Genomic DNA, 19764 nt, shown 5'->3' with positions numbered 1-19764 from the left:
TAGGAGACAGGATAAGGAAATGGTATATAAAAGAGAAAGAAGAGAAAAGAATGGAGCAGGTTTAACTAAAATGATAAGAACAAGAGATTAAAATGATGTATACAAACATAGATGGGATTTTATCTAGTAAATTAGAATTAAGAGATTACATAAAGAAAGAAGAACCAGATATTGTATGCCTGGTGGAAACAAAGTTAAATGAGGCAATGAAAATAGACATAGATAAAAGGTATAATATATGGAGGAGAGACAGAGTGGGTAAAGGAAGAGGAGGAGTCATGATGATGTTAAGGAAGGAGATAGTGGTAAATCAAGTGGAGTTTGGGGAAGGAAAATCAGAAATACTGTATGTTAAGATGCATATTAACAAAAAGGAGTTAACAATCATTGGAACATATGTGCCACCAAAACAAACTCATGGACTAACCAAGAATATAGAGACATGATAGATGACACAATAAGGAGTCTTACAAGAATCATTAAGGAAAGGAGAAAAGTGATATTGGTAGGAGATTTCAACTGTAAGGAGGTAGACTGGGAAAATTATGAAAGTGGTATGGGGGAAGATGCCTGGGAGATAGATTCCTGAACCTAATGATAGATAATTTGATGGTCCAAAGAGTAAAGGAAAACACAAGATTCAGAGGAAACGATGAGCCAGCAAGATTAGACCTAGTTTTTACAAGGGATATACCAATTAACGATGATATAAGATACAAGTGCCCACTGGGAAAGAGTGACCATGTAATATTAGAGATGGATATAGAAGAAGGAAAGGAAGATAGAGATGAATCATACAAAGGAGACCGATTAAATTACAGAAAGGCTGGTATTGAGAATCTCAAGAACTATTTTAAAAACGTAAACTGGGAGGAGATGGAAAACTCATTAACGGTTCAAGAGAAATATAACTTATTTTTGAAATATACAAAACTGGGGTCAGGGAATATGTTCCGAAATATAGACCTAAAGAAGAAGGAAAGAAAGATTGGTTTAATGCAAGATGTGCTAGGGCAAAGGAGAAACGAGATGGAGCATGGAAAAGGTGGAGAAGAAACAGAAATCCAGAAAATAAGGAAAACTTCAAAACAGCAAGAAATGAATATGCTAAGGTGAGAAAGGAAGAAGAAAAGAACTATGAAAAGGACATTGTCGAAAATGTAAGGAACAACCAAAATTGTTCTACAGATTCATAAATGGAAAAATAAGACAAAAAGAAACAATAGAAAGGTTAAAAGGAGAAAACGGAATGGTGGAAGACCCAAAAGTATGGCAGAACTGTTAAATAGTAAATTTCATGAGGTCTTTACTAAGGAATCCAAATTTGAAAGACCACAGGGTAATAGAGACTGTCTATATGAAAGAGATTAAAGTAACCAAGCTTGAAATAAAAAGTTGATGACGGAATTGGATGAGGAAAAGGCAATGGGACGGATGAAGTCTCAGGCAGAATACTGAAAGAATGTAGGGAAGAACTAGCAAGTCCAATATACAACATCATAAAATGCTCAATAGAAAATGGAACAGTGCCAGTGGAGTGGAAAAGAGCTGAGGTGGTTCCCATATATAAGAGCGGAAGGAAGGAAGAACCTTTAAATTACAGGCCGGTATCACTAACTAGTGTAATATGCAAGATGTGTGAAAAGTAATAAAGAAGCAATGGATTGAGTTTCTTGAAGACAACAAAATATTATCAAATAGCCAATTTGGTTTTAGAAAAGGTCAGTCATGTGTGACAAATTTATTGAGTTTCTACTCTAGAATAGTTGATAAAGTACAAGAGAGAGAGGATGGGTTGACTGTATTTATTTAGATCTAAAAAAGGCTTTTGATAAAGTGCCACATGAAAGATTACTATGGAAGTTAGAGGAGAAGGGTGGCTTAAAAGGAAGCACATTGAGATGGATGAAGAATTACTTAAGGGGGAGAGAAATAAGGACGATAGTTAAAGATATGAAGTCAAGTGGAGAACAGTAGACAGCAGAGTGCCACAGGGTCAGTATTGGCACCAATACTTTTCTCGTATATATAAATGACATGCCAGAGGAGTGAACAGCTACATAAATCTGTTTGCGGACGATGCAAAACTGTGCAGAGTCATTAAACAAAAAGAGGATTGTTAAATACTACAGGAAGACTTAAACAAGATCTGGAAATGGAGCAAAAAATGGGAGATGGAATTCAATGTGGACAAAAGCCATGTCATGGAAATGGGAAAAAGTGAAAGATGGCCAGTGGGAATCTATAAGATGGGAGATAGAGTAGAACTAGAAAAAGTAAAAAAGGAAAAGGACTTGGGAGTGACAATGGAAGAAAATAATCAACCGGTTAGCCATATTGATAGAATTTTCAGAGAGACGTATAATTTGCTAAGGAATATTGGAGTAGCATTTCACTATATGGACAAGGAAATTATGAAGAAATTGATAAGTACTAAAATAAGACCTAGATTGGAATATGCAGGAGTTGTGTGGACTCCTCATAAAAAGAAACACATAAGAAAATTAGAGAGACTACAAAAAATGGCTACAAGAATGGTTCCTGAATTTAAAGGGATGGCATATGAGGAGAGACTAAAGGCAATGGATCTACCAACCTTGGAGCAGAGAAGAGAGAGGGATCTGATACAAGTTTATAAATTGATTAACGGAATGGATGAAGTGGATAATGAGAAACTGATCCTGAGAGAAGAATATGACTTTAGAAGCACAAGATCGCATAGTAAGAAACTAAGGAAGGGACGATGTCTGAGAGATGTTAAAAAATTTAGTTTCCTGCAAAGATGTGTTGAGACTTGGAACAGTTTGAGTGAGGAAGTGGTATCAGCAAAGAGTGTACATAGTTTTAAAGAAAAATTGGATAAGTGTAGATATGGAGACGGGACCACACGAGCATAAAGCCCAGGCCCTGTAAAACTACAACTAGGTAAATACAACTAGGTAAATACACACACACACACACACACACACACACACACACACACACACACACACATTCATTAGCAAAATAATGTCCAGGGAAGGTGAATATAAACTGTAGCCTGCGTTTGAGCCATCAGCTGGTTTGTTTACATCTGCGCAACATGGCGGCCGTGAACTCGAAAGATGAATCAGACTTCACAGGATTTCAAGGAATAATGGAGAAGAGCGCTTATGTGAAGAAAATTCTGGAGTTGGAAGGTAAAATTGAAAAACTGTTTGAAAAGTATGGGGCCTGGAAACGAGTTATGACAATGTAATGAAAGACTGTGCCGATATGAAGAAGGAAAATGAAGTACTGAAAGAGGAAGTTAAGCTAATTAAAGTGAATTGCGAAAAATGTGGAGAATCTCTAGGAAAAGTGATGGAGAAGCAGGCTGAATGGAAAAAAGTCAGGAAGTGGAAAGAAAGGAGGTAAATTACAAAGTTGCAAGTCTGGAAAAGGAAATCAAAGAGTCTGGGGAGAAAACTTTGGGCCTTGCTGAAATTATAGATCAACAGATCATAGAAGAGAAGATTGCTGAGAAAGTGGTGAAGGTTATTAAGTCAAATGAGACATTGGTGAGGGAAACTGTAGACAAAAAGAGATGTGTGGTGATATTTGGTGTGGAGGAGGATAAGACACCGAGTAAAATGGAGAGAGAAAAACATAAAAAGGTGATAAATAATATCATTAATGTGGTGCAGGAGGAGGAAAAGACCTAGTACAAGAAATAGAGGACTTCCATAGAATTGGAAAGTTCACAAGAGAAGGTATGAGGCCAATAAGAATCAAACTTAAGTCACAAAAGGATGTAGATGAATTGGTGGAGAAGTCATGGAGGCTAGCCCAGCAGGAAACAACAAGGAAGATTTGGTTGAGAAGAGATCTCGGTGAAAAGGAAAGAGAAATGTTAAATGAGTTGAGAAAGGAGGCTTTGAAAAAAATGAAGAGAGGACAGAAGAGGAGAAGAAAGAGTTTTTCTGGAGAATCTTGGATATGAGACTGAGGAAGTGGTTCATAACCCAGAAAAGTACAGCAAGAAAGGACTAAAGAAACTTACATATGAGCGAAATGTAATGTATTCCAACATAAATGGAGTGATATCGGGATTTTAGAACTCAACGATTACTTGAGGGACAAGAACCCAGATATTGTGGGTCTTACTGAAACAAAACTGAGAGAGGAGAAGACCTGATGATGGTTGGAGAAGGAAATATAATGTTTGGAAAAGAAATAGAGTAGGTAAGATGGGAGGAGGAGTGATGTTGCTGGTTAAAAAGATATAAAGGTGGATCAAGTGAAAGAAGGTATGGGAAAGGCAGAAGTGCTAAAGATCAGAGCAGAAACTAATGAAGGAAAAAGAGGCACTACATAGTGGTGTACGTACCACCTAAGACAAATGCATGGTCAGTACAGGAATATGAAGAAATGATAAGTGATACAGGAACATGTCTGGAAGAAATGTTGGGTGGCTGTGAACGAACTATAATGATGGGAGATTTTAATTGTAAAGAGGTGTGTTGGGAGGACTGGTCAATGGAAGGATCAGAGACAACATGGGAAATACACTATTGACACTGGCAATGGAAAATGTGTTAACTCAGTGGGTCAAAGAAGATACTAGGTTTGGAGGAGAGGGAGCATCGTCAAGACTGGACTTGGTCTTTAGTACAGAGCCAATGGTCATTGAGGAGATGAGGGTGGAGTGCCCTTTAGCAAAGAGTGATCATGCAGTTTTGGAGTTCAAGGTGATAGATGAAGAGAAATCTAGAAGAAATGAAGAATATAAAGTGGGAAGATGGAATTATGCCAAGACAGATTTTGGAAACCTAAAGAAATTCTTTCAAGAGACAAATTGGATGAAATTCAAGAGTGCTAAGGAGCAAATGAAAAGTGGAAGGAATTTATAAAAATATACAAAGAAGGTGAGAAAAATTTGTACCAATAAGACAACATAGAGAAGTTGGAAAGCAGGACTGGTTTAACGATAGATGTGAAAAGGCTAGAACAAGAAAAGAGGATGCATGGAAGAGGTGGAGAAGGAAAAGACGGATTAAGCAGTGGGAAAGTTACAAAAGAGCAAGAAATGAATATGTGTTGATTAGAAGAGAAGAAAGAAAGAAACAAGAAAAGGATATAATTGATAAATGTAAAGACCAACCAAGGCTTTTTACAGACATGTGAACAACAACATCAAAAATAGAGAAAGTATTGAAAGTTTAGAAGTAAATGGAGTATGCAGTGAAGATCCCAGGAAATGGCAGAGGCTATGAATGGATGCTTTCGGAAGGTATTCACAAAGGAGACTGCTTTTGACAAACCACTGGTAATGGAACAGAAAGGGATTATGAAGGAGTTTCAAGTAACTGTGGAGGAGATCAAGAATATGATGGGGAGTTTAGAAGTGAGAAAAGCTGTGGGACCTGATGGGGTATCAGGATGGATTTTAAGAGAATGCAGGAGCAACTGGCAGAAAAAGTTTGTGAAGTAATTGATGCCTCATTAAGGGAAGGTGTAGTGCCCCAAGACTGGAAAAGAGCTAACATTGTCCCAATCTATAAATCAGGTAACAAGAGAGACCCATTGAACTATAGACCAGTGTCACTTACAAGTGTGGTAGCTAAGATGTGTGAGAGGGTGGTGAAGAATAGATGGACAGACTTCTTGGAGAAAAATGACATACTTTGTGAGTGTCAATTTGGTTTTAGAAAAGGGCGTTCATGCACGACAAACCTGATATGTTACTATTCGAGGGTGATAGATGTAATACAGGAAAGAGATGGTTGGGCTGATGGAATATATCTGGATTTAAAAAGGCCTTTGATAAGGTACCACACCAGAGACTGATCTGGAAACTTGAAATGGTAGGAGGAGTGCATGGCAGTTTACTAAAATGGATGGAAGACTTTTGGTAGGAAGAGAAATGAGAACAATAATTAAGGACAGACCATCAGAATGGGGCTTGGTGGAGAGTGGAGTTCCACAGGGATCAGTGTTGGCACCAGTAATGTTCGCGGTCTACATAAATGACATGGTGGATGGGGTGTCCAGTTATGTGAGCCTATTTGCAGACGATGCAAAATTGTTAAGAAAAGTGAGATGTGACAAAGATTGCGAACTACTCCAGGAAGACTTGGACAGAATATGGAAATGGAGCTGTACATGGCAAATGGAGTTCAACACGACAAAATGCAAGAAAATAGAGTTTGGCAAGAGTGAAAGAAGAATCAGGAGTATGTACAAGATAGGAAATGAAGACATAAAACCAGTCATGAAGAAAAAGACCTTGGGGTGACAATTACCAATGACCTATCGCCAGAGAGACATATAAACAAAATAATTGGAGAAGTATTGAACTTATTGAGGAACATAAGAGTGGCGTTCGTATATTTAGATGAAGAAATGATGAAGAAAATAATTACTGCAATGATAAGACCGAGGCTTGAATATGCAACAATACAGTGGGCTCGAACTTAAAGAAACACATAAGGAAACTAGAGAAAGTACAGAGGGCTGCAACAAAATGGTGCCTGACTTAAGAGATTTGACTTATGAAGACAGACTGAAAAGAATGCAACTTCCAACCCTGGAAAACAGAAGAGAAAGGGGAGACCTGATAGCAATATACAGAGTGATGATTGGCATGGAAAAAATGGATAGGGAAGATCTGTGTATGTGGAATGAAAGAATGTCGAGAGGGCATGGGAAAAACTAAAATGGCCACTTATAGGAGAGATGTGAAAAAATATAGCTTCCCTCATAGAAGGGTGGAAGCATGGAATAGTTTAGACGTGGAAGTGGTCAACGCAAGGAATATTCATGATTTTAAGAAAAAGCTGGACATTAATAGATATGGAGACGGGACAACACGAGCATAGCTCTTTTCCCGTATGTTACAATTAGGTAAATACAATTAGGTAAATACACACACACACACACACAACGGGTGGAGATATTTGGGTGTATCTCCTTTCACGTGTAGCCCCTGTCCACCTAGCAATGAGTAGGTACGGGATGTAAATCGAGGAGTTGTGACCTTGTTGTCCCGGTGTGTGGTGTGTGCCTGGTCTCAGGCCTATCCGAAGATCGGAAACAATGAGCTCTGAGCTCGTTCCGTAGGGTAACGTCTGGCTGTCTCGTCAGAGACTGCAGCAGATCAAACAGTGAATTACACACACACACACACACACAGATAAAGTTCTATCATACATATATATGTACAAAACATCTGTACAGAAGACTCGTATCATGTAGGATACGCAGAAACATGCACACACACACACACACACACACACACATATATATATATATATATATATATATATATATATATAGAGAGAGAGAGAGAGAGAGAGAGAGAGAGAGAGAGAGAGAGAGAGCGTAGAAAACGGCCCAGCTTGGTACCACTCAGCTCCCAACCCGGACCATATAGTGCACCCAATGTGTCACTAGTTCCCCACGCTTTTCAAAGCCCACGAAGTTTTGTAGGCCTATTTCTTGCTCTATTTATTTATTTACAGATTCAAAACTTCGTTATTACTGTATTTTGGATGTTTGCTATTCATGGCATACAATTCAAAAAAATTTTTCTGACATGGGAATGTTTATATTTTAGGTGCACCAAAGCATTCAGCAGTTAGTAATTAGCAGTTTAAGGGTTAACTATATTACCCAAAATAACAACTTAACCCGCAAAACTCGGAACACATCGATATACATTCATCATGCAAGACTCGGGGCATGTCGATAGATGTTTAGGCTTTTTACGGCTATATTTTGGCTATTTTCTTCCCATTTTCTTTGCTTGTGAGCTGGCAACACTCATCAGGAGTAAACATATGCTCTACGTTACTGTGTTACCAATGATGGATGGTAGGAGCGACAGTGATTTCACTGTGTCTGATTCCGTCACCTCTCCTACGCACCTTACTTCTATACCTCAGGTCTCTTGCCATGTTACGGGGAGACAAGTTTTGAATGAGAGTGGTATCAGAACAGGTGACAGGAGAGAGAGAGAGAGAGAGAGAGAGAGAGAGAGAGAGAGAGAGAATACAAGGGGCCCGTTTTCTCTCGCTCTAGCCAAGGCCGCTGAACCCGATCGGACGCAAAGCCACGTAAATCGATGATACTAACTCATTCAACCAGTGATATTTTGGTAACCATGACATCTAGAGACTTCTGGTTTTTTGCATTGCAAAGAGGAAGAGTTACTTGTGGGCAGAACACCATTTGTACTCACTCGTTTATTGAATTTCTAAATGTAGTCAGTATGTGAATACCGGCTATTTTGTGTGTTTCTTGCCGAGGAGCACAGACACATACATGCACAAAGGATGAACAACAATGCACAATGCGGCTGAATGTTCAGGTGGACGCGGGTAGCCGAGCGATTGCTGCGCCACCTACCGATGGCTATTCATATCTTAAAAATATCGTCGTATTTCAAGGCGTAAATTATATGAAATTTTTCGTCATATATAAAAAAATATTGTATGTTGGGGTGATTGTATCTCGAGGTATTACTGTATATATATATATATATATATATATATATATATATATATATATATATATATATATATATATATATATATATATATATACACACAGTAAGCCCCCACATTTAGCGATCCTATTAATCTGCCGAAACCATTGCTAAATTGGAATTTTGCCAAATTTGAATACTACTTTAAATAGGGAAAAATACCAATCAGTCTTTCGTCCGCCCAAAGTCCCCATTTCAAGTCCCCATTTACAGCTACAACATCACCACCTTCATGAGAATCAGCACCCCCCGAACCACTAGTGGAGGCCATGGTGATAGCGAAACTCGTTAAACAACAAGGATGGGAGCACAAAAAATTAGTTCACACGCTGGATTAACACACACAATAGCTCAAGTGTCGAGCGGGAATGCCGGAGGCACTGTGGGGCTGACGTCACGGGCAAACAGACACGCGATTGGCTCAGAGCGAGCAGGAGGCAGGACAATTGGCTCAGAGCGAGCGGGAGGCAGGACAGTGTAGCGCGGTACATTTGCTAAATATGAGAGAAAATCGCTAAACTTGTGGGCTTGGCCTTTTTTCAGACAGTCGCTAAATAAGGGTTTCGCTAAGCTGGATTTCGCTAAATTCGGAGGCTTACTGTATGTATATATATATATATATATATATATATATATATATATATATATATATATATATATATATATATATATAGATAGATAGATAGATAGATAGATAGATAGATAGATAGACGGACACACTTATATACACAGCAATCCTTCATTATGCTGTCAGTCTTGGGTGTATAGTGAGACACTATCTGCACAATATGATTTATGTCTCTATTTTTAACCTATGGGCATAAGAAATCTTTTGAACATATGAACAGAATGGTTTTTGAATTGCTGAATGGCATTTATTTAACAAATTTGACTTCATTATTGTCTTTGTAACAGGGAACTACATTCAACCAAATTATAAGATATATTCATATTGACTCACAACCTTTGGTTGCTAACACTCAAGGCATTGGTGTCATTGTCATAATTTACTTATTTGAAATCCATTAGGTTTGAATTGTAAATTCTCTCTAATGGGAAAGTTTTGAGGCTTCTCTGTACACAATGTGGCCCATATTTGCTTAGAACACAATAGGCATGGATCTGCTTGTATATGTTGAGGAGTTGTGATCTTGTCAGCAGACTGAAAAAGAAGGCCATGATTTCTATCCTTTTTGTGAAAAAAACTTTTTGTGTTGAATTCATAATAGTAATAAGAGACCAATGGTCATGGTATGTCACAACACTTGTCATGTTTCATACAGGATAGAACAGCTCTTCTACTTGAGTTGCAAGATGCCAAAGCAAGACTAGAAGAAGAAGAGCATGCTAGAGCTAGTGAGAAATATGCTAGTGAGCTCAAAATAGCATCCCTCACCTCAGAGCTGAAAGAAGCTACACAGAAGGTGAAGAAATATGGAATTCGCCAGAAGAAACTTCTTGGTAAAAATAAAACTTTTGAAGTGGACCTTACGGTGAGGGTAGAAGAAGTAAAGAAAAAATTACCTAATAGTAATGTTATGATGATAATGATATTAATATTGATCAACATTCTCCAAAATATTTTGTAACAAAATCTTTATCATGTATAATTTGCCTTCTTACAGACTGCAGGAGTACCATCTGGTCTCCCTGACCAGGGGAATGCTGGTTTAATGAACTCCATTGTTCAGTGCCTCTATAGCATTGTCAACTTTCGTGACTATCTCACCAGTGATGACTACAGGTAGAGAGACATAATTGGGATAGGATCATTGTTAGGGGCAAGATTTTGCCATAAAAAGAGCTAAAGTTAGTTTTATCACCGATCTTCATGTAACCTTACCACAATGCAGTTATATGCAATACTCAAGATGATAAGAGAAAGAAAGGAAATAAGGATATCATCAGCTGCTATAGTTTTGTCCCTAGTTTTTTTTTTTTTTATCATGTTTTTGTCCATTTGTCTTTTCTTAGCCATACAAGCAAAAATGTTTCATGTCATCTCCCTTCACAACTATTTTGTAACAAAAAGTAATTTCCCTCTTGCTTGAAATTATAGCTCTTTAATCAGTTATTCTAAAATATTGTCCTTAAGATTACAAAACAAAGAATTATTCCTGGCATAGTATGAAGAGAATATCATGTGTTATGCAGTAAATAAGAATGATGGATGTGTAAATATATAGTATAAATGAGATAGTGGATAGAAAGCAGGCAAGAAATAAGGACTAAGAGATTTAGGCATTTCTTGGAACAGAGTGTTCCACTTCAATATAAGAAAAAATTTTGTAAAGGGAGGGACTCTTGCGAGATAATTATGGTCACTTGGTATTGCAGACGTGATGTTGTGTCAGAGGATGAGATAGTGGAGGCACTGACTGGAGTGTTTAAAGCACTGAAGGCTGGTGTGCAACCAGAGATTCTTACCAAGATGCAACATTTTAAGGTAAGATATAAAGGGACCACATATTCCCTGAATTTCATGACTACATCTTACGTTTTGTAGCTTCATTAATATAAAATTGCATGACAAGATAAACTATGTATGCATGCAAAAGTGCACAACTTCTCTGACAGAGTAGTGGATGTATGGAATAGAGTGGACACAGTGGTAGTGTGTGCAAAGTTAGTACAAGATATTAAGACCATATTAGACACTAAGAGAAACAAAGCTGGAATAGTATGAGGATAGGTCCCCTCCCGTGCAATATAACTAGGTAAATATACAAACTCTAAGAAAAAATATTAATAGATATAGGGCAGAAGGTGTACAGCTTATTTAGTTGTTCATCCTTCCTACAGGTTGGTAAATAAATGGGTGTCTCAGGGAACCTGGGAATGTAAACTATGGAAGCCTAGATGTTATAGTCATTCTTTGTCTTGGAGTAAGGAGTATTACAGCTGAAAGGCTAATGAGATGGAGATGAGTGTTGAGACCACACAAGGCTACACCATACTCCCTCACTTTACTTTATGTAGTAATATTCCTTTATATTAATTGTTTTAGCAGTACATAGCTCTCCTTTGCTACAACTCCTTCAGTATGATTTCTACGCTATTAAAATTAGTATTTACTATTTAGTTAATACTGGACATAAAAGGAGTGAACCTTCTCTCCTGTGATCTGATGAAATTCCTACTGACCAGCACTCCAGCAGGATGCAAAAATTTCATACTTAGTCTTTTGTAGTTATGTATCCCATATTATCAATCTTCAAATGAACTAAATGTTCTTTATTGCAGCAGTTATGAGATAGGCTGGATAAGGCTGGATAAATTCTGTAGAGATGTGTTTATTTATATTTCTTCAGGTCATAATCCTTTAAATTTAGTATATATATATATATATATATATATATATATATATATATATATATATATATATATATATATATATATACAGGCAACCCCCGCTTAACGAAGGGATTACGTTCCTAAAAAACCTTTCGTTAAGCAAAACTTCTTTAAGTGAACACATTATAACAAGTTTAACCCCTAACGAACTTCCATTGAGAGTAAACAAAGCGAGAGTGCATCATAGCACAGTGAAAGGTTTAATGAAAGTAAAAATTATTAAGTTAAACATTTAGGCAGTTTAAGTCATTATAATGTACACTAATGTATGTATGTATGGACATAACTTTATAATGTTAATGATCTTAAATTTATGAAGGGAGGGAGAGTGAAACGGGAAAGACACTAACCAGCAACCTGTGGAATGTAAACAAAGGGTGCATCATTGTATCACATACAAAACTTATGCATCACATTTCCACAAGGCTTTCCATTTTATCCACTGTAATCACGAGTTCAGGTGGTTCTTTTACCTTGCAAGAAAGATACGGACTCACCAGCCTTCTTAATAGAGTCTGCTGACTTGAAAATAGTAGAGACAGTAGATGCAATGAAGATGGTGGCAAGCAATGCTATTAGTTTTCTGGCCTCTCTCGTGTCTGTGAATAATATCCAGCTTCACTTCGAGAGTAAGAGACTTCCTGATCTTCTTAGCAATGCTAGATGACATTCCAGGGCGTTTTGGAGGTAAATTGAGCAAGGGAAGATGAGCTGGTGTTAATGCTGTTATTGTTTTGAACAGGGGCAATGAGTGGTGGGCATTTTGTCCACGAGAGGCGCTGGTGTATTCAAAAGTCTGTCGGCTTGCGTGATACGGCAGGGCTTTCAAACTTGGAAAAAATTACCTGGATAAAATTTCGTTAAAGCGAGTTTGGTGTTCGTTAAACGAGCAGATGGTAGTAAAATGAAACCTTCGTTGTAGCGATTTTTCGTTGTGTGAACCTTCGTTAAGCGGGGGTTGCCTGTATATATATTAAAATACACCACATATGCTAGTGTAAGAGGTGTCAATATCCACTTCTTTTGTCAGGGAGCTGTCAGGAGTCTAGAAAAGCCATCCCATGATGGTCATTTACATGATATTCATGATCTACTAATGAAACTTTTGCTTCATCTCCATCACAACTTTCATCAAGTGAGTAATTTTCTTTCTTGATTTCTGGAATAATTTCTGCTAAATGGAGTCTATCATTAATTGACCTAAGATTTAACTGATTGTGAGTTGTGGAAAAAGTGTCATTGATATTGAAACTGTAAAGATCTGAATTGTGACTTGGATCACCCTTCTCTACATATCCAGGATGGTAGGACCTCATTGGTGTCACAGTTGTTCCTTGGATCCCAGGAGCACAGGATCACATGCCGTTGGACGGGAGAGGATGTATCGCTTGTAGCTGAAGACTTCTTTACCATTCATCTTGATGTAACTGGACAGAAAGAAACATCTCTCCAGGTATGGACTTTGCCTCTATAACAGTTGGGGCATTCACTATGATCTATGATCTGGGGAAAAAAAAAACTGCCATATTCTCCAACCAACTCATTTTACACATAAAAGGCATTCATCAATAAAGAAAATAATCTATGTCATTTATGTATTATCAAACTAATAAGATATTATAAGCATTTTTAGCTACCTTCATCAAACAGAAGTTAAGAAATATGCTAAAATACAATTTCATACATCATGTAAATAATAATGAGTTTTATTTAGTATTTGGTAGTGGCCAGGGGAAGGCATGGAGCTTTGTATTTTTTTCTTTTTTTGTTTACATAGAGAAGAGGGCCAGCCAAGGGCAAAAAAGAAAAGATAAAAAAAAAAAGGCCCACTTGGGTGCTGGCTCTCTAAAAAGTGGAAAACCGTCAACCAAAATTAGGGAGCAAATGCCTTGATACCTCCCTCTTAAAAGAAGACAAGTTGTAAGAATTCAGAAATATGTACAGATGCAGGGAGGGAGTTCCAGAGTTCATCAGTGAAAGGTATGAATGAAAGAGAGTACTGGTAAACTCTTGCGTTAGAGAATTGGACAGAATAGGGATGAGAGGAAGAAGAAAGCCTTGTGCAGTGAGGCCGCAGGAGGAGGGGAGGCATGCAGTTAGCAAGATCAGTAGAACAGTTAGCATGAAAATAGCGATAAAAGATAGAAAGAGATGCAACATTTCGGCGATGAGAAAGAGGCTGAAGACAGTTAGTCAGAGGAGGGGAGTTGATGAGATGAAAAGCTTTTGATTCCACCCTATCTAGTAAAACTGTGACTGGAACTCCCCCCAAACATGGGAAGAGTACTCCATACACGGGTAGATAAGGCCCTTATACAGAGTAAGCAGTTGGAGGGACGAGAAAAACTGGCGGAGATGCCTCAGAATGTCTATCTTTATATAAGCTGTTTTTAGCAAGAGATGAGATGTGAAGTTTCCAGTTAAGATTATGAGTAAAGGGCAGACCAAGGATATTCATTGTGGAAGAGAGAGACAGTTGAGTGTCATTGAAGAAGAGGGGATAGTTGTCTGGAAGGTTGTGTCGAGTTGATAGATGGAGGAATTGAGTTTTTGAGGCATTGAAAACTACTAGATTTTCTCTGTCCCAATCGGAAATCTTAGAAAAATCTGAAGTCAGGAGTTCTGTGGCATCCCTGTGTGATCTGTTGACTTCCTGAAGGGTTGGGCTTCTCTGAAAGGACCTGGAAAGATGTAAGGTGGTATCATCAGTGTAGGAGTGGATAGGGCAAGAAGTTTGGTTAAGAAGGTCATTAATGAATAATAGAAAGAGAGTGGGTGACAGGACAGAATCCTGAGGAACTCCACTATTAATAGATTTAGGAGAAGAACAGTGGCTGTCTACCACAGCAGCAATAGAATGGTCGGAAAGGAAATTTGAGATAAAGTTGCAAAGAGAAGGATAGAAGCCGTAGGAGGGCAGTTTTGAAATCAAAGCTTTATGCCAGACTCTATCAAAAGCTTTTCATATGTCTAATGCTACAACAAAAGTTCCACCAAAATCTCTAAAAGAGGATGACCAAGACTCAGTAAGGAAAGCCAGATCACGAGTAGAGCGACCTTGACGGAAGTCATACTGGCAATCAGACAGAAGATTGTAAGTGACAGATGTTTGAGAATCTTCCTATTCAGGATAGATTAAAAAACTTAAGACAAGCAAGAGATTAAAGCTATAGGACGGTAGTTTGAGGGGTTAGAACGGTCACCCTTTTTAGGAACAGGCTGAATGTAGGCAAACTTCCAGCAGGAAGGAAAGGTAGAAGTACATAGACAAAATTGGAAGAGTTTGGCTAGGCAAGGTACAAGCACGGAAGCACAGTTTTTGAGAACAATAGGAGGGATCCCATCAGGACCATAAGCCTTCTGAGGATGGAAAACATCGTTACGAAGAATTTTAATTGTAAACATGAAATAGTCAGAGTGAGGAGGAGAGGAAGGGACAAGCCATGAATCATCCAAGGTGGAGTTTTGAGCAAAGTTTTGAGAGAAGAGTTCAGGTTTAGAGACAGAAGAGATGGCAGTGGTGCCATCAGGATGATGAAATAAAGGAGGGAAAGATGAAGAAGTGAAGTTATTTGAGATGTTTTTGGCTAGATGCCAGAAGTCTCGAGGGGAGTTTGAAAGATTTTGACATTTTCTACTTATGAAGGAGTGTTTGGCAAGTTGAAGAACAGACTTGGCATAATTCTGGGCAGAGATATAAAGTGCATGAGATTCAGGAGATGGATGACTCAAGTACCTTTAGTAGGCAACCTCTCTATCATATATAGCACAAGAACAGGCTGAGTTAAACCAAGGTTTAGAAGGATTAGGTTGAGAAAAAGAATGAGGAATGTACACCTCCATGCCAGACACTATCACCTCTATTATGCATTCAGCACAAAGAGATGGGTTTCTGACATGGAACCAGAAATAATTCCAGGGAAAATCAGCATAATACCTCCTCAGGTCCCCCCAAATGGCAGAGGCAAAACACCAGAGGCACGTTCACATTGGGAGATCCTGTGGAGGGATTGGAGAAATAGCACAAGATACAGAGATGAGATTGTGATTGGAGTAGCCTAACAGAGATGAAAGGGTGACAGCACAAGTAGAAGGATTAGAGGTGAGGAAGAGATCAAGAATGTTGGGCGTGTCTCCAAGACGGTCAGGAATACGAGTAGGATGTTGCACCAGTTGCTCTAGGTCATGGAGGATAGCAAAGTTGAAGGCTAGTTCACCAGGATGGTCAGTGAAGGGAGATGAAAGCCAAAGCTGGTGGTGAACATTGAAATCTCCAAGAATGGAAATCTCTGTGAAAGGGTAGAGGGACAGAATGTGCTCCACTTTGGAAGGTAAGTACTTGAAGAATTTACTATAGTCAGAAGAGTTAGGGGAGAGATAAACAGCACAGATAAATTTAGTTTGAGAGTGACAGTTAAGTCGAAGCCAGATGGTGGAAAACTTGGAAGATTCAAGAGCGTGGGCACAAGAGCAAGTTAAGTTGATGCGTACATAAACGCAACATCCAGCTGTGGAATGAAAATGAGAATAGAGAAAGTAGGAGGGAACAGAGAAGAGGCTACTGTCAGTTGCCTCAGACAGCTGTGTTTCGGTGAGGAAAAGAAGATGAGGTTTAGTAGAGGAGAGGTGGTGTTCTACAGATTGAAAATTAGATCTAAGACTGCGAATGTTGCAGAAGTTAATGTAGAAAAAGTTGAGGGAGGTGTCAAGGCATTTCGGGTCGTTATCAAGAAAGGCGTTTGACCTGGGGACATTTTTGGTCCCCCTCCCCAAAAGGGGACTCCGAGGCATTGATTGAAGTTCCCATTTTTCTTTTAAATTTTGATTTTCAAGTGAAGGGTGTATGTGTGGTAAGTGTATGTAGTTTTGTGTGGAGAAGGAGAGTTGTCTTTAGAGGGTAGGATGTGATTGCTCCCTTGAATTGTGAGACACAAAGGGAAATGTTCAGCAAGATCACAACTAGCTTTAATGGAAGGTTCACAGCACTCCCTGAACTAGTGCTATTAGATGTCTCTGGGAGTAAGTTATTGTTTCAGTAGGTGTCTACTACCTCCTCCTATGAATAATGAAACTGAGCTCTTTTCTTATTAACTGAGTCTCACTCTTCCTCCTGCTTTTTCACAAATGGGCCTCTGTGGTACAGTGAAACCGTGCACGCTTTGGGGTCTGAGAGGTTTCCAAGCACACAGGTTCGAATCCTGGCCATGGTCTGAGTGTATGTAGGTGTAGGGCTTCCTTACTAGGGGTAACAGTTCCCTAGTGGGTGGGCTTTCAAAGAAGAGATACCCCAAAAGTACCTCCTTTAGCTCATAAATTCCTGTGAAAAGCCCACGTGATATAGAAAAAAAAAAAAAAAAATCGTGCAAAGGCAGCAAGGGTAGGGTGAACAAAAATGTTGCTTTCCTTATATGCAGCAACTTGGATCATAGAAAAGCTCTGAAATTCTTGAAAGAAATATGTCATCAGTTATTTTCATTGAAAGTCTATATAATTCATACAATAAAAAAATATATATCCTGCAACAGAATACTATACAACATTTCTTAAAGTTATCTCCATGCATCACAGCTAATTGGCATGTAAAAAAATTTGTAAAAAAATTGTACTGCTCTTATTAGAAACAAGATGAGTCATTATTAAGATAACTATTTGAAGAGATATTAGTTATTACTTGAGGTGAATGAATGTGAGCTAGGGAGGACCCAATACATATGTACTCTTTATGTATTAGATACATGTCTATATATGTACATATATGTCAATTTGTATATGAAACATGGAGCTATGCCAGGCCTCCTGTGTTTCAGATTCAATTATGAAAGTAATGTACACTGATTAAAACCTGTCCTCAGAACTTATTGGCAGACCACTACCAGCCTCTAAACATTGAGCATGACTGTCCTCACTGCCTCAGGAGTCACCTTTGTCGCAAACAGATCAGTGTCACCTGCCTTCCTTCTATCCTGATTATTCATCTTGCCAGGTAATGTGGTAACTTGTATAAGGATGTCCTCTCTATACTCAGTTTTAATATCACAAGAATGAAAATATTTTCATAGTGTGGTTTCTTGTACATACTCCAAATATGTATTAAGCAAGTTTTTTCATATACAATGTGAAGCTATCTTTATTTACTTTTATGTATATATCATTCACATTGCATATGGTATGAAAATATGTAGTAATGATATGTACAGTATGTACTGTACATCATATTACTATCATCAAATTGAGGTGGAATTGATTTTCTGATCCACTGACATTCAGTACATCACCATAAATGCACACATGGCCAGTCATCTGATTCTCAGCATCTCACACAGAAAAGAGAAGAGTCCCAATGTCACCTTCCCTTCTTCCCACTTCATGCTAGATGATATCCTCAGATGTGACAGGTAAGTGAGAATTTGTATCTTGATGGTTTTCTTGCTGCTTAGCCTTTCATAATATTCCATAGTTTTATCTTTTATCAATATACAGTATACATTGATCAACCATTGTTAGCTTTTTGTACATATATTGTTTATCTGTGTATCATAACCTTTGCATCTTTTTCTTTATAAGCTTTTGTATTCAGACTGAAAGCAGAAATATCCAAGATTCTAATAATTTCTCTGTAAAAGGTAGAATCTACAAAAGTGTGAATATTGTTTTGCAGTTCCTCATATGAGCTGTTTGGAGTTGTGAGTCTGCAGAATGGCAACTCCCCTCAGTACAAGGCTTTCTGCAGGAACTTACTAAACTCCATGTGGTATCTCTGCAGTAATGAGAAAGTGCGTGTTGTCAATATTCAGAGTGTCTTGGATCAGCCTAGTGCACACATTCTTTTCTATTCTGCTGAGATTATTTAATAGGTTAGAGAAATTAATCATGTTCTTTGATGGATTCAGGGGCATTACAAACAATATGATGTCCCACTTTATGAATGCAAATGCACACAACAAGAGTAATTTTTTTACAAGTTCCAAGATATTGTATTTTAAGACTTGGAAAAATATCTTGACCATTTTCAATCTTGAATAAGGGACTATCAATACACTAATAAAATGGCAAGACTGCCAAACCATAAAATGTTTTTGTTGGAGTCTCTTCATTGTTCACTTTGGCCATGGTCAATAATAATTTGATAAGTTTCTTCATGGTGCAGAATAACTAGATAAGCTAATAGAATAAGATAGTACATTCCATTGAAGTGATAACAATTGACTTCAGAGAAATGTTACTTGAATACTCTTTTTCTAGAGGATAAAAGATCATGAAGTATGCAGATTCTGGAAGTGCATGCAACTTTTAGAAGGATTTTATATCACTTCACATCCTAGAGAGTTGTCATGCAATTGTGGAAGTCCAGTAAATATGAACATGGTGCTAGCATAGTAATAAGCTCCCACATGAATATTATGTGTGTCTGATAAGATCTCAAAGCCCTGACATCTTGTGATTTTTCCTGTGACCAAAATTTACACATTTCTTTTGTAATTTGCTATTAACATAATGTCCTTTGAGGTCAATAGTAAGTGTACAGCAAGTGCCTATATGCATATATTTTTGTATTTAAATTTTATGTAAAGAAATTTCACAACTATTCAGTTAAGTACCTTAAACTACACTTCATTTTATGTAGTTGATTCATTATGTGTATGTGTAGCTAAGAAATTAATATGAAAATGCTATTGTTATCTTATTTCCTTATCCCTAAGGATTCTAATTACAATATCTAATAGAAATGTCTTGCTTATTCACTACACATGGCCAATATGGAGAGGTTAGGGAATTTCATGCCAAATGTGGAGGATTTTTATCTTTGCTGGCAGGCAAAAAATTATGGTGGCTGATTTCTGTCATGCTTGATTATTTCCACTTTTGTATGCCTAAAGTGTATAACATACAAATTATTCTTACTA

General features: G+C 37.9%; 1 protein-coding gene across 2 annotated transcripts in view; it reads left to right on the top strand.

The window, feature by feature from the left end:
* LOC123517121 (ankycorbin-like) overlaps window positions 1–19537 on the top strand; it is a 52525-nt gene extending 32988 nt beyond the window's left edge. For both annotated transcript variants that reach the window (XM_045277039.1, XM_045277038.1), the window contains 8 exons: window positions 9790–9999; window positions 10132–10250; window positions 10844–10952; window positions 12891–12995; window positions 13161–13313; window positions 17713–17843; window positions 18184–18255; window positions 18519–19537. In XM_045277039.1, the coding sequence (XP_045132974.1) occupies window positions 9790–9999; window positions 10132–10250; window positions 10844–10952; window positions 12891–12995; window positions 13161–13313; window positions 17713–17843; window positions 18184–18255; window positions 18519–18711 (1092 nt within the window). In that variant the 3' untranslated portion in view covers window positions 18712–19537. The remainder of the gene's footprint in view (window positions 1–9789; window positions 10000–10131; window positions 10251–10843; window positions 10953–12890; window positions 12996–13160; window positions 13314–17712; window positions 17844–18183; window positions 18256–18518) is intronic.
* Window positions 19538–19764: the final 227 nt, after the last annotated feature.

This window comes from Portunus trituberculatus, chromosome 41 (genome assembly GCF_017591435.1).
Source record: "Portunus trituberculatus isolate SZX2019 chromosome 41, ASM1759143v1, whole genome shotgun sequence".
NCBI classification, from domain to species: Eukaryota; Metazoa; Arthropoda; class Malacostraca; order Decapoda; family Portunidae; genus Portunus; species Portunus trituberculatus.
The sequence above is the reverse complement of the archived record's forward strand: the minus strand, read 5'-3'. Positions and strand labels throughout refer to the sequence as shown.